The 14,896-nt window shown below is 37.1% G+C and overlaps 2 protein-coding genes across 2 annotated transcripts in view; both read left to right on the forward strand.

Annotated features, from left to right (window-relative positions):
- The first annotated feature begins 1,407 nt into the window (after nt 1-1,407).
- LOC107754621 (bile salt-activated lipase-like) lies at nt 1,408-7,176 on the forward strand. The gene is made up of 11 exons (XM_016571135.1): nt 1,408-1,508; nt 1,793-1,940; nt 2,052-2,171; nt 2,475-2,672; nt 4,142-4,272; nt 4,732-4,839; nt 5,158-5,272; nt 5,540-5,726; nt 6,243-6,446; nt 6,520-6,773; nt 6,938-7,176. Exons 1-11 carry the CDS (start codon nt 1,440-1,442, stop codon nt 7,081-7,083), a joined length of 1,680 nt encoding a protein of 559 aa, XP_016426621.1. The 5' UTR covers nt 1,408-1,439; the 3' UTR covers nt 7,084-7,176.
- An 892-nt stretch (nt 7,177-8,068) lies between these two features.
- The window catches only part of LOC107754619 (cholesterol 7-desaturase-like), a 9,692-nt gene continuing 2,864 nt past the window's right edge, over nt 8,069-14,896 (forward strand). The window contains exons 1-4 of the mRNA XM_016571134.1: nt 8,069-8,763; nt 12,015-12,203; nt 13,102-13,280; nt 13,839-13,964. Coding sequence (XP_016426620.1) covers nt 8,337-8,763; nt 12,015-12,203; nt 13,102-13,280; nt 13,839-13,964 — 921 coding nt within the window. The 5' untranslated portion in view covers nt 8,069-8,336. The remainder of the gene's footprint in view (nt 8,764-12,014; nt 12,204-13,101; nt 13,281-13,838; nt 13,965-14,896) is intronic.

The raw sequence follows: 14,896 nt of genomic DNA on the forward strand, positions 1-14,896 counted from the left end.
GAGCTCTCCATTGACTGTTTTGGAGCCAGATTCAGGTCACTTCAAGAACAGAAACACTAATTTGCATCATGACTGAGATCAATAATTCAGCTGTTTTGTCACATATGCTACATCCTCATGTCTGTCATTGAACAGAGAAAAAGCTTATGGCCCAATCTTTTTACTAAAGGGGTGGATGCGAGGGTGATCACTACTTTCATATGCTGTTTAATTGTTTCAGCTCAACATGGTACATGGTGCTAGTATCTCCAGTGTCATAAATTGATTAAATTTGATTACACACACACACATAATGATTGTATAGGCTCTATTGGTGAGAGATAGATGGCTGGTGTGTGCCTCATACAGCCGATGAGCTCAGGAGTATCATCTCTGGAATGACCCAAAAACACGTCCGAGCCAACAGGCCAGGTAAAACACAAAAAATAATGCATTGTTTGCAGATTACATGAATAGATTGCAGATTACACGTAATTCCCCTTTAGTTTGGTGCCTATAAAGGTTTTGTTATGCAAATGTTAATGTAAAAATGCAACTTTGTATACTGATAGAAATTAGTTTGACATGTTTTTTTTTTTTCCTGTATGGATAATAAATGGTTTTGTCAAATGAACTAAGTGTGAGTAAATTCTTCAAGAAAGCACCTGACATACAATTATAAAAGTTATGACTGCGTTTACATATATTATGTATATAAGCGTTTATATATACACTACTGTTAAAAAGGGGTTCGTAATTTTTTTAAAGAAATTTTATTCAGCAAGGATGTATTAAATTGATCAGCAAAAACAGTGTCAATACTTACATTGTTACAAAAGATATTTCAAATAAATGCTGTTCTTATGAACTTTCTATTCATCAAATAATCCTGAAAAATTGTATCAGTTTCCACAAAAATATTAACTGTTTACAACATTGATAATAATAAGAAAAGTTTCTTAAACAGAAAATCACCATATTAAATAATGAAATAATAAATAATATTTCACAACACGGCTGTTTTTACTGTATTTTTGATCCAATAAAAGCAACCTTCTTTTATTATTTTATTTTATTATTTATTTCTTTTTTAAGACTCTAAGGTGAGTTTGTACAGAAACTGAATTTCAAAAATGAATCCAACAAATAAGTGTGACAACTAGTCATTTCGGCAGATGATAAATTTGAGTTTCTTTAAAATGGCACAAATATTTTTGCCATTCATAAATATTTTTCTGTAATGGAAAATGTGTGTCGTTGAGATTATTAATAATGTCTAATGAACACCACACAAATTGTCCATGAGAGTTTAACACAACTGCACATATGCTGTCCAGCAATTACAGGAACTGTGTACTTTAAAGATATGGTTTTGGCACACCTTGAAAACGAGATATGATTTGGCCTGTTTATAAAAGCAACAGAACTCCCTTCAATGCCACACTTGCAGCAACTGTCTGATGATGATGGCGATGCTGGGAGTTTTCATCTCTGTCGCCCTCATTCTGGGCACAGCAAATGCAGCTTCTGTGAGTCTTCTGTATGTTTAACAGTTCATTATGTTTATGTAGTAAACTACATTACTAAATAACTCTATCACTTAAAATGATATCTGTTTTAACTTTTAACACAAAGCCCCCAAGGAGAGGATAATGGGGAAAAATGATGAAATAGAAGGAAAAAATATTTTAATGATTTTGCATTCTTCTGAGAAACTTTGCCTTCACTTGCAAATCTTTTCATACAATTTAGCTGAACATGGCTAAAATGCTAAATATGCTACACTGCAATTTCTACCAAAATTGCACTGCAGTTGGGAGCTGTGTACACCGAGGGAGGGATGGTACAGGGAGAGAGCTATAGTGTTGGACTCTTCCGCTATATGGACGTGTTCAAGGGAATCCCCTTCGCCGCCCCACCTGGCAGATTAGAGAAGCCCGTTCCTCACCCAGGCTGGGACGGTGAGTATGCCTGTCTGTTGTGAAAGTATGTTTAGCTGTTTTCAGGCACAGCTAGGGTCTAAAATATGTGAGTGTACTGACAGTGAACTCCTGCTGACTCTACCTGCACAGGTGTTCTGAAAGCCACTGACTACAGAAAGAGATGCATGCAGCTCAATCTTCTCGCTACTGATGTCGTGGGCAGTGAGGACTGTCTCTACCTGAACATCTGGGTCCCTCAGGGCAGAAGTGGTAACGCAAACTTGTTCTAATTCACAAGACAAAACAAAAAAAAGTATGTTAAAGGGATAGTTAACTCAAAAATTACAATTCTGTCATCATGTACTCACCCTTATGTCGTTCCAAACTTCTGAGGAACGCAAAAGAACATTTCTGTCCATACAATTAAAGTCAATAGGTCCAGTGTCAGTGACAGTGTTTGATAGGAGAATTTTGTAGTTTAATGCGTGAACTAGCCCTTTAAGAATCATTTATTTACAATATTGTGTCAAATGAAAGAATTTGCCGTCTGGCTTGACACCTTCTCCTTTGCAGTGTCTACCAATCTGCCTGTTATGGTGTTCATCTATGGTGGTGGCTTCCTGCTTGGTGGTGGTCAGGGTGCAAACTTCTTGAACAACTACCTGTATGATGGACAGGAGATCGCAGACAGAGGAAATGTCATCGTGGTGACATTCAACTACCGTGTCGGATCCCTCGGATTCCTCAGCAGCGGAGATGCTGATGCACCTGGTAAGAAACTGTGTAAAATATTTCATTTGAATAAAATTGCAAAATAATTCATGTGAAAGCATTTAAATAAAACTTTTCCTCATATTTTTGGCTTGCAAAACTCTCACAAATGTATTGCGTTCCCTTAAGAAACTTGAAATATACTTTTTCCTCCCACATCTTATTATTTCCATCACACAAGTATTGAAAGAAAATGCAAAAGCATTGCAATACAAGTTTTCTTCCCTTCTCATTTTTTCCATACCCATGTTGCGTTAACCAACAAAATATGTTCTAAGAACATTTTGCTAATATTTCCATTATAAAAACATTATTTATGAATGTTCTTTAAACATTCAAAACATCCAGTTTTTAAATGTTTAAACAATGTTTTTCTTAGTTATGCGAACCTTAAGAGAACATTCCATTTTATCATTTTGCATTTTGAATGTCCTCTGAAGATTCTGAAGCAAGTTTAAAAAATGTTTAACATTTAAAAAACGTTAGATGAACATAACAGGAAATAACATTCCATGAATTATGTATAAATTCTGTTTTTGTGCTAACGTTTTGAGAAGGATTGGGTAATAAAACACGTGTGCCGCGTGTTAAACGTGTGCGTCTCAACCTATGAAGATATGAACACATGAGCTTCAATCTCCAGAGCTGCTCTGAGAGTCACTTCACCAGCTTTACAATGTTTCATTTGTGAAAGAAAGGCTGTCAAATACACACTGAAACTGACAGTAAAACTTAAAGACCTGCACAACGAACCATCAAAATAAAAGTCTGGTTTAATTTAAATAAATTATGACAAAAATATAATATAACATAATATAATATAATATTGTTATTTTAAGGAATATCATACAACCAAGGTATTTTTTTCATTAATTTATTGACAGTTCTGTTGTGCAGCAACTTGCTTGACAATAAAAATGCAATCTTTTGTAGTAAATTAATTTAATTTGCTTACATTTTAAAAGAATGCTCAAACTGTTAGTTTTATTAATTCATTTCATTAGATGCCATATTTTTTTAAATAAAATTTTTATTAAATCATAAAACACAAAATCCAGACAAAATAAAATGGAAAAAATAATTTAGGGGGAAAATGGATTTAATGGGTTCCTAATTAAAAGATATCTTACTCTGTGGAGTTTAATTGTGAACAAACAAAGTTATGTTTACATTTACATACAAAGTACTTTCTTCCCCATTAACGGTAAAAGAATATTGTGATAATATTTTTGGTCATATCGCCCAGCCCTATACATAATTGAAGACCAGATAACATTGAATGAATGTTCTATTAATTAACGTTATTGGAAAAACTTTTTTTTTTTAATAACTTAGAGAGAACCTTGCCATAATGTTCCCTGTTAGCTCCAGTCAAACTTTTGGACCCCACTGTATACATGTATGTATATATGTATGGATTGATTGACTGTAGTATTTAAATGATGACCTGAGCATGTCCTGCTCGATAGGAAACTATGGCCTGTGGGATCAGCACGCCGCTATCTCCTGGGTACACAGAAACATCAGGAATTTTGGTGGCTGGCCAGACAACATCACCATCTTTGGAGAGTCAGCAGGGGGAGCCAGCGTCAACTTCCAGGTGCAGCATGAACATTTTTTTTTTGTTTTACTTGCATGCTTATGTATTACATTTTAATGACTGAGTCTTTGTGTGTTGTTATGGCTGCAGAGTGAGCATGTTCTCAGTAATATAGTTTCTAATTTCTGTGTGTGTGTCCCATCCTGCACAGATTCTTTCCCCTAAAAACAACGGCCTGATCCGCAGAGCTATCTCACAGAGTGGTGTTGGGGAGTCAGCAGGGGGAGCCAGCGTGAACTTCCAGGTGCTGCATAAAACAACAACAACAACAACAAAACACTGGTTTATTTTTTTGCTTGAATGTTTATGCATTACATTTTAATTACTGAGTCTTTAAAATTTTCACTCTAAATCTAATGGCAACAGGTTTGCAAAAGTGTTTGATTTATTAGTATGAAAGTCATGAGAGGTTCTCAGTAATATAGCTTCTAATTTCTGTGTGTGTCCCATCCTGCACAGATTCTTTCCCCTAAAAACATGGGCCTGATCCGCAGAGCTATCTCACAGAGTGGTGTTGCTCTCTGTCCCTGGGCTGTCAACAGAAATCCCCGACAGTATGCTGAGGAGGTGAGCTTCACTTTTACTCATTATAAAACAGACTTGGTACATTGCGTACAGTACTAGCATTTGATATACAGAAGTCGCAAAATCCTATGGGTTTATTTACTCTCATTCCCAGCCTTTTGCAAAATACTTTAGTGTACACTTGCTAGTGTTTACTTAGTGAAGTCACCTGTTCTGTTTCACATACAGACTGACATCTCAATGTTTTTGGTCAGTCAATTATTAATGTAGATATCACAACGTGGTTTATGTCTACAGTAATTACAAATACAATTATTTCTTTAAAACTATATGAGTATATTCTTTTTTGTGCACCTTTAGATTGCAAGGAAGGTAGGATGCCCCACTGATAGCGGGATGGTGGCTTGTCTGAGGAGGACAGATCCAAAGACTGTAACTCTTGCTGGGAATGTGAACTTCAGTGCATCTGCTTCTCGTAAGAAAATGGTGTATTTTTAGCCCTTTACATGAAATTAATTTACTCACTCTCATGTTCCAAACCTGCATGACTGGTCACTTTTTCCATGCAATTACAAAGAATGGGGAAGCCAGCATTTTGACTTCACGGGTCAGTGAAGAATGTCACATGCGGGTGAATAAATGATGGCAGAATTTCATTTACAATGATAGAAATACAATGTCTGCTAAAACCATAGTAAATGCAATGCAAAGTCAAAATACTAAATCTGACCATCTTTTTCAGATCCCATTGTACACAATCTGGCTCTGTCCCCCGTCATCGATGGTGACTTCCTCCCCGGCGAGCCTGAAACCCTTTTCAGGAATGCTGCTGACATTGACTACATCGCTGGAGTCAATGACATGGACGGCCACATCTTTGCCACCCTTGACATCCCCTCTATCAACAACGCACTGGTGTCCACCCCTGTGTAAGTGTGCAACATTAAAGAGTCACCTGGAATCATTCTGAGATTTTTTAAAGACCCTATAAAATCAGAAACAAGGTTGTATGCATTTTATGTCTGCTAGCTTTGAAGCAGCTATATGCTTGTGTACTATTAAAATGAAAAGTTTTAGCAGACCTATACAGACATTTTTTTTCTGGCCACAATGTATTTACACAATATACAGTATATTTTTAAACATATGCTTAATGTCTGTAAACAGTGCAGCTTTTTTCCAAAAAATCATACCAATTCCAAGCTTTTGAATGGTATTGTATGTATGAAAATATATGTTGTACTGCATGGGCATATACACATATCAAAATTAAAATTTTTGTCTTCTGGAAAAACAGCAACATAAGCAATAAGCCTTTCAACAAAGGGACTAACTAATATATTCTGTACAGAAAACACACGTCAAATCATTTCATGGTGCCTTTAATGGTCCAAACCTGAAAAAAAAAATCATGATTTCCAAAAACTGCTATTGATTTCTAACAGGGAGGATGTCAGGGCTCTCTCGATTGCCCTGTCTGAATCTAGAGGACCAGATGCTGGTGTCGCAACTTATGAGGAGTACACAGTCAATTGGGGTAGCAAACCTAGTGATAAGGTTGTTAAGAAAACGATTGTGGACATGGAGACGGACTACATCTTCCTGGTGCCAACCCAAGCGGCCCTGTACCTCCACTCTGACCATGCTAAGTAAGACTTCATCTTCTTATTTACAGACTTCTAAAAGTAGAAACCTTAAAAACAACCTTTTCTTCCCCATTAGATCTGGAAGAACCTACTCCTACCTGTTCTCTGAGCCCTCTCGCATGCCTATCTTCCCACTCTGGATGGGTGCCGATCACGCTGATGACCTTCAGTTTGTGTTTGGGAAGCCTTTCAGCACTCCTCTGGGCTACTTTCCTCGCCATCGTGACGTCGCCAAATACATGATTTCCTACTGGACCAATTTTGCTCAAACTGGGTATATAAACATTAAAATGCTTTACAATACTACAGTATTAAAATACTTCACCTTGTGTAGAAACAACTATATACTCCACTATAATGTGTAGAAACAACTATAACACACACACACATAGAGAGAGAGAGAAAGAGAGAGTACTATGGTACTAGGCCTGTCTGTTTTTGTGCAATCCCATCTGGTGCCAGTCAGTTATTTTAGTATTGATATACTATTATAGTTTTTTTTTTTTTTTTTTTCATTTATCAGTACCTAGATATCAACAACAAGATGAACAGGGACAGCGTCAAGCAGATGTTGAGAACACGCTTGGTTTACTACTGGACTACCGTCTTTGCCAGCTTTCCTGCCGTCCAGAAGAGCTGAGCACTAGCAACCCGACTAGAGAATCGTGTAGCCATTTAGCAGTGAATATGATGCTAAGATTCATGCAATAAACAAAATATAAGATGATCAAAAGAAGCTGTCATATTTTCTATATTAACTTGCCATTACATTAAAAGAATGCAATGCTGTTTTTGCTCCAATAAGCTGAGAGAAAGTTTACTAACGATAACTTTTTTTTTACGAATTAACGTCATTTCTATGATTCTTATAAGCTCAGATCATTTAAATAAAGTTTCCACTACATTAATACTGCTATATAGCGATATTGTGGATAAATGTGGAGACTTTGGCATGGCCACATAACCCTAAACAATACAAGGGGCCCTGAACAAACTGCCCCTGGTGCTTTCGGTCCCCTTAAAGTTTAAATTTAGTCAGGACCTCACTGGAACAAAACATGGACATAGAATATATATAATACATCTAAGGACAGCAATATGAGCTGATTTTGAAGATCTAAAGTAAATAATGGAGCCGTAGACCCTAAAGAAGTGACAAATGCTTATGTGTTGGTGTATTACTGTGTGTATTATTAACCTTCATGACCCCTGGCATAGTTGGATTGAGGCGTGTGAACCAGGATCACGAAACCTAGACTGTCTCTATTAAGCGGGAGTGCTGACGGTTAAAGTCAATTTCTGATTTTATTGTTGTTTGTATTGTCATGTTGCAGTATTTTACTTAATAAAAAATATTTTTTTTTTTATTTTATATGCTCTGTTGGTGGGGGGGGGGGATACTTTTTTTATCCCAAAAATAATTCAGCAGAGGCAGGGATACATAGACCAGAAGGGGGGAAATCCCCCCATCCCCCTACAAATCGCACCCTGTATATATATACAGTGGGTACGGAAAGTATTCAGACCCCCTTAAATTTTTCACTCTTTGTTATATTGCAGCCATTTGCTAAAATCATTTAAGTTAATTTTTTTAAATTCTCCAATGCACTTTGATCATGAAGTAAAAGTGCAAGTCCAGTGTCGCACTGTACATTTATTTATCTGAAATCTCACCTGCGTGTGGGCGTGGCCTTGTGAATGTCACTCACCCGCTGCGTCACGTATCCACGGCTCTCTTGAACGCTACGGACATATGCTGTGTGTGACCCCTAGGAAAAAGCATAGCATGCATAAACAAACATTACAGCTTTCTGTCTGCATAGAAACTAAAATGAGAAGGAGGTCTTATCGAGACTGATTGACTGTCATAGTGTATGTGACATCGCAGGTGTCATGGAGAATTCACGGGCATCACTGATGTTCAAGGCGGTCGCGGTGGCAGCGATCGGTCTCACCGCCACGTTCGTCATGCTCGTCCAAGATCCAGACACGCTGTTCGGAGGGGGATACCCAGAACTGTGGCGGAGAACCGGACTGGCAGGAGCCCCTACGCGAGCGGCAGCCTGCATATTCGCGGGCGTGTTCCTCTTAGCGATGGGCTGGTTGTACAGACTGTTATTCGCTCCTCTGGAGCTGCTCCGCGGTGTGGATGAGGTGGGGTACATCGCAGAGGACGGGCGCTCTCGTGCCCAGGCTGCCAACGAAGTGCGTCGGCGTCGGAAGACCGGAGAATTACCGCCCGTTTATCCAAACGGCTGGTATCGGGTTTTAGACTCTCACATGCTGGAGAGAGGAGATGTGAAGAGTGTGACAGTGCTGGGTAAGTAACAACCGCCAAAAATGCTAAACAAAACTGCGCAGGTGAAGTAAAATCACGTCACTGGAAATGTCCCCCAGTTTTATTTCTCATTTTTGCAGCAAAGTGTCATGGGATCCATCACTGATCAAATAATAACACAGAAGCGATATAAGCACATTATTAAATCAGAACGCGAAAAAGAACATCATAAAACCATACGGGGCGCGTAAATGTTGGTTGACGTACTTATGCGTCACAGAGCGCAATGAAACGGAGCGCGTCTCAAGACGCGTTTTTACAAGTCGAATCTGGAAGTAGAGGGAACGCAAGTGTGTGTACAGCGTTCTTGTGTGAACGTCCCCTACGTTGCGCCCCATACAGTTTTTGGAACGCAGGACTGAATGCCTCCCCTTAGACACTTAACAGTTAAAATTATTGAATCACAGACCGCCAGAGTTTCCCTATGAGACTCCGCACGTTTTCAGCCGTGTGTCTTCCTACTGTGCTGCGCAGATGCAGAGCTGATACTGAAATAGCTCTCCATTGACTGTTTTGGAGCCAGATGGGTTAAATTACAGGTCCCTTCAAGAACAGAAAGTCGTTTACATCATGACATTCCCGGTTTGAGATCAATAATGCAGATGTTTTGCCTCATATGTTACATCCCCATGTCTGTTACTGCACAAAGAGCTTATGGCCTTTTTTTTATTTGATTACACACATAATGATAAACTGTATATCTTGCATGAAATGCAAGTTACTTAGTCTATAAATACTTTTCTGGGCAGTTAAAGCAGTGTGAAATGCCTGTGTTTAATCTAAAACAATATTGTACAATTATTATACATGCAGCCTTTATAATAATAATAATAATAATTAATTACATTTATATAGCGCTTTTCTAGGCACTCAAAGCGCTTTACATTGTCAGGGGGTATCTCCTCATCCACCACCAGTGTGCAGCATCCACCTGGATGATGCGACGGCAGCCATAGTGCGCCAGAACACCCACCACACACCAGCTTATTGGTGAAGAGGAGACAGAGTGATGAAGCCAATCAGTAGATATGGGGATTGTTAGGAGGCCATGATGATCAGAGGCCAATGGGCAAATTTGACCAGGATGCCGAGGTCACACCTCTACTCTTTTCGAAAGACATCCTGGGATTTTTAATGACCACAGAGAGTCAGGACCTCGGTTTAACGTCTCATCCGAATGACGGATGAGAATGTCAGAAATTATGTCAGAAATCAAGAGACTACTTAAAGGGGTCATATGATGTTGCTAAAAAGAACATTATTTTGTGTATTTGGGGTAATGAAATTTCACACTGCTGGACTATTTAAATGAGCTGTTAAAAAGAGAAAAAGTGATCACAAAGTTGAAAGCTTGGAGAAATTGTGACCAGCTCAGGACCTAAAATATGTCCTTTATGCATGTAAATATTAACTTTAAAAAAGGAGCTGATGTATGCTACCAAAAGAGTTTTTTTTTTGTCAATTGATTTATGCCACAACCTATGCTAACAGAATGCATACCATAAGTAATTATGACAAAATTAAAGTTAGAGGTTTCTGAGAACAGCATGAACTGATTTGGGTGATTTCTTACAGACAGTTGTTGCTTCACTAGATATGCAGCTATATTAATATCTTGAATCAGTTTCTAATGCAAATTCAGCAAAGTTATTGAGAATCTTCTGAGAGATGCTTGAGGCTCTTATTGATTTCAGATAGGGTTGCAGAAGAAGTGTCTGTGCAATATAATCATTCTCCATCATTTTTATTTGTGCATCACTCTGACAGACTATACCCTGATCAGGATTAAGCATTTGTGTACGTGCAGCCCTGTCATTGCAATGTCTTTGTCTTTTGTTACTGACTTTTTGTTATGTTTAAGTGCCTGTTGCTTAGCTGAGTTGCTGTGGGATGCCCTATCATGTTGCAAAGACCTTTGGGTTTTCGATGAAAACCAAACAAAACACCTTTGTAGTTTTGTTTTTGGGATACAAGGAAACACTGTTGTGCTTTTGCAGCCTGGAGACTGTTGAACCTGTGATGCTCTTTAAATTTAAACCTTAATACATTTTCAAAAGATTGGTTCTATATATACGGGTTTTAAAAGAAGGTTACTGTATATGTACAAGATGACCCATGTTTGCCAAATGTTCAAGACATCTGCTTGGTTAGATGCCATCTAAAAAGCAGCATCTTTAAGCAGTGAGATGGCTAAATGGAGTTTCTTTTAGTGAACTCAAAGGGCACAGCATTTAATTGCATGCAGTTACTGCTACAGCGTATTTATGTGCGCTTCATAAAACCTTAGTTAAATGGGCTATCGGCTAGATGCCTCATAGGAATCATATCAGATAACAGACATGATACCTGATATGCTTATGCAGCTTAAACACACTCCTCTCTTTCTCTATTTATACATTAAATTAACTGTATATGACCACTTCAGGGCTATTTCTTGTTGTTTGTACTTGCTGTGTAGAATGAATGACAAAGTATTTTCATAGATACTATTGCCATAATGTTTGTTGGATTCCACTGCCCTTTTCTTTGTGTGATTTTGTCATTTGAGTCTAGTAGCTTTTTTTTTTTCAGGGGCACTGCACTGCAGGCAAATAAAGCCCCTCAGGTCAGCATAACAGACAGGGAGTTTTTGGGTCCTGTAGCTGTAGACCCAAGGAGAGAGAGAGAATGAGTGTGCAAATCAGGATTTTACAGTCTTGCTACGCCTATTCCTGGTTATATAACATAAATAAGCCTAATTATTAACTGACATACTTGACTGTTTGTTTTTAAGTAATTATTAACTTTTCCATTTGGATAATGATATAGGGTGAGACGTAATAGCAAAAATCTAAAACAGTGTGACACATGCTCACTGATGTTACGTAAAATGTAATTTATTCTCAGCTCTTATCGCCTTTCTGCATATTAATTCAAAGTCTATTATTTTCAATACACTACATATAACTGCACTGCTAGCGAGAGTATGTGATATAACATTAGATGTGGGAACTTCGGGGATTTGGGGCATTGGCAAGCAAGCCCAGGTCTTTTCTAAAAGGAAATGAATCCAAAATCACAGTCTGTGGTAGTTACCCAAATGAACCTGAGGGGTCCCTTGTTTTTGTTTTTTTTGTGAAAGACCAGTACTGCCCCCTTTAGGTTATTGTAACTAATTGCAGCATACTATTTCTACAGTTATTTTATTGGTAAAGCAAAATGAAAAATTGACATATATCTGTATTTTCCTCCAGGACAACAGGTGGCAGTGTTCCGTGGGCAGGATGGCAAGGCCTACGTGGTGGATGCTTACTGCCCCCACTTAGGCGCCAACCTGGCTGTGGGTGGGCGAGTCGTAGGGGGATGCATTGAATGCCCCTTCCATGGGTGGCAGTTCCGTGGGACTGATGGGAAATGTGTCAGGATTCCATATGCAGATAAAGGTGAGAGATCAGAGAAAAAATTTAGACATTTTCCTTCTAACAATATGTATGTTCTGGCGTATTTGCTGTATTTGTTGCTTATGTATAAGTTGCTTATGCATATGTGTATAAGTGCAAATTATATGTATAAAATATACAGAGTACTCAATAGACATACACTACAGTTCAAAAGTTTAGTGTCGGAAAGATTTTAAGCTATTTAATGATTTTTAAAGGGTGCATTAATTTCGATTAAAAATGTATTAAAAATACTGAAAAAATGCAATTTTGTGAAAATATTATTACAGTTGAAAATAACGGTTTTCCGTTTTAATATATTTTAAAATGTAATTCATTCCTATGATGACAAAACTGAATTTTCAGCATCATTCCTCCAGTCTTCAGTGTCACATGATCCTTCAGAAATCATTCTAATATGCTGATTTGGCGATCATGAAACATTTATTATTATTATCAAGTTGTGCTGCTTAAAAATATTATTACAGTTGAAAATAACGGTTTTCTGTTTTAATATATTTTAAAATGTAATTCATTCCTATGATGACAAAGCTGAATTTTCAGCATCATTCCTCCAGTCTTTAGCGTCACATGATCCTTCAGAAATCATTCTAATATGCTGATTTGGCGATCATGAAACATTTATTATTATTATCAAGTTGTGCTGCTTAATAGTTTGTGGAAACTGAGATACATTTTGTTCCGTATTCTTTGATGATTAGAACGTTCAAAAGAACAGCATTTATGTGAAATAAAAAATCTTTTGTAATATTATAAATGTCTTTACTGTCACTTTTGATCAGTTTAATGCATCCTTGCTGAATAAAAGTATTCATTTCTTTATACTGACTCGAAACTTTTAATTAGTGGTGTATATGTCATTTTTTTGGGATGTTTTTAGTGCCTGAGTTTGCAAAGGTGCGGTGTTGGCCCAGCTGTGAGATCAACGGGCAGGTTCTGGTGTGGTTTCACTGTGACGGACTGGAGCCCAGCTGGAGAGTGCCAGAACAGAGCGAGATCACCCGCGGGGAATGGGTGTACCGCGGCCGTACCGAACATTTCATTAATGCACACATTGAGGTCAGACAGCATATATGTACTTCAGCTCATATGTGACCCTGGACCACAAAACCAGTCAGAAGTCAATTTTTTTTAAATTGAGATGTATACATCATCTTAAAGCTGAATAAATAAGCTTTCAGTTGATGTATGGTTTGTTAGGATATGGTTTGTAATATTTGGCCGAGATACAACTATTTGAAAATCTGGAATCTGAGGGTGCAAAAAAATCTAAATATTGAGAAAATCGTCTTTAAAGTTGTCCAAATGAAGTTCTTAGCAATGCATATAATCAAAAATTAAGTTTTGATATATTTACAGTAGGAAATTTTCAAAATATCTTCATGGAACATGATCTTTACTTAATATCCTAATGAATTTTGGCATAAAAGAAAAATCAATCATTTTGACCCATACAATGTATTTTTGGCTATTGTTACAAATATACCCCAGCGACTTAAGACTGGTTTTGTGGTCCAGGGTCAAAAATGTGAGCGATATATTTTATATTTCTCAGTGAATATGATGTTTGTATCTAGCAGTTTTTAATTCACACATTCGGTTCTGTTTTTTTCTCAGGAGATTCCAGAGAACGCAGCAGACATCGCACACTTGGCTCATTTGCACACTCCAGGTATCGTCAGTGGAGTTGATCTACGCTATACGAACAGCAAGACCTGGGAGTTTATACGGCATGACTGGAAGGTTTGATTCCTCACACAGACATTCATCCCAAGGAGAAATGTCAACAGCAGTGTTATTTTAGTCTCATTGACATACTAATATAGTTTTTGTTCATATTTTTATATTAGATTATATTTTATATTTTCATTTTTAATTTTAGTTCAAATTTTAGAAGTTTTGTTATGGTTATCTTTTTTTTTACTTTCTATATAGATATAATAAATTTGATTTTTTTTTATTTTATTTTAGTACTTCCTATGCTATGTTTACATTGAGTCATAATTACCGTAATTGACAACTTTTATTATACTCTGAACTGTTTACACTCACGGACTCATGGAAAATTATTATTTTTATGGAAAAACTCAGAACACAGAAATCCAGTTAAGCCCTCATGAAATGTCTCGTTAACAAAAAACTCATACACGAAAATGATCTTTTTTTTTACTTTCTATATAGATATAATAAATTTGATTTTTTTAAATTTTATTTTAGTACTTCCTATGCTATGTTTACATTGAGTCATAATTACCGTAATTGACAACTTTTATTATACTCTGAACTGTTTACACTCACGGACTCATGGAAAATTATTATTTTTATGGAAAAACTCAGAACACAGAAATCCAGTTAAGCCCTCATGAAATGTCTCGTTAACAAAAAACTCATACACGAAAATGAGAAATGTTGCCTTGGCAACTAGCTGAAATAAGATAGGGAACTAAAAGTTTCTGGAGGGTTTTTTTTCAGTTGACGTTAATTTTGTTTCAAGTAACGAATAGGCCTGTCGCAATAATCAATATATCGACTTATCGCGCAATATATGTACATGACCTCAATAATTTTTGGTGACGCAATATATCGCCCATTATATTTACTTAAAAATTAATGTCACCATGTTTTGTACATTCCACTTGCGTCTATGTCTTTTGCAGCTTCTCGTACATAACGTG

This window comes from Sinocyclocheilus rhinocerous, unplaced genomic scaffold (assembly GCF_001515625.1).
Source record: "Sinocyclocheilus rhinocerous isolate Xijiao unplaced genomic scaffold, SAMN03320098_v1.1 scaffold1373, whole genome shotgun sequence".
Lineage (NCBI taxonomy): Eukaryota > Metazoa > Chordata > Actinopteri > Cypriniformes > Cyprinidae > Sinocyclocheilus > Sinocyclocheilus rhinocerous.

Excerpts from the sequence above, each read along its gene's own strand:
- LOC107754621 (XM_016571135.1), top strand. The coding sequence starts at position 1,440 with ATGATGATGGCGATGCTGGGAGTTTTCATCTCTGTCGCCCTCATTCTG. Across the intron at positions 1,941-2,051 it reads TCCTCACCCAGGCTGGGACG|GTGTTCTGAAAGCCACTGAC; the intron begins GTGAGTATGCCT and ends CTACCTGCACAG. Across the intron at positions 2,172-2,474 it reads GGTCCCTCAGGGCAGAAGTG|TGTCTACCAATCTGCCTGTT; the intron begins GTAACGCAAACT and ends TCTCCTTTGCAG.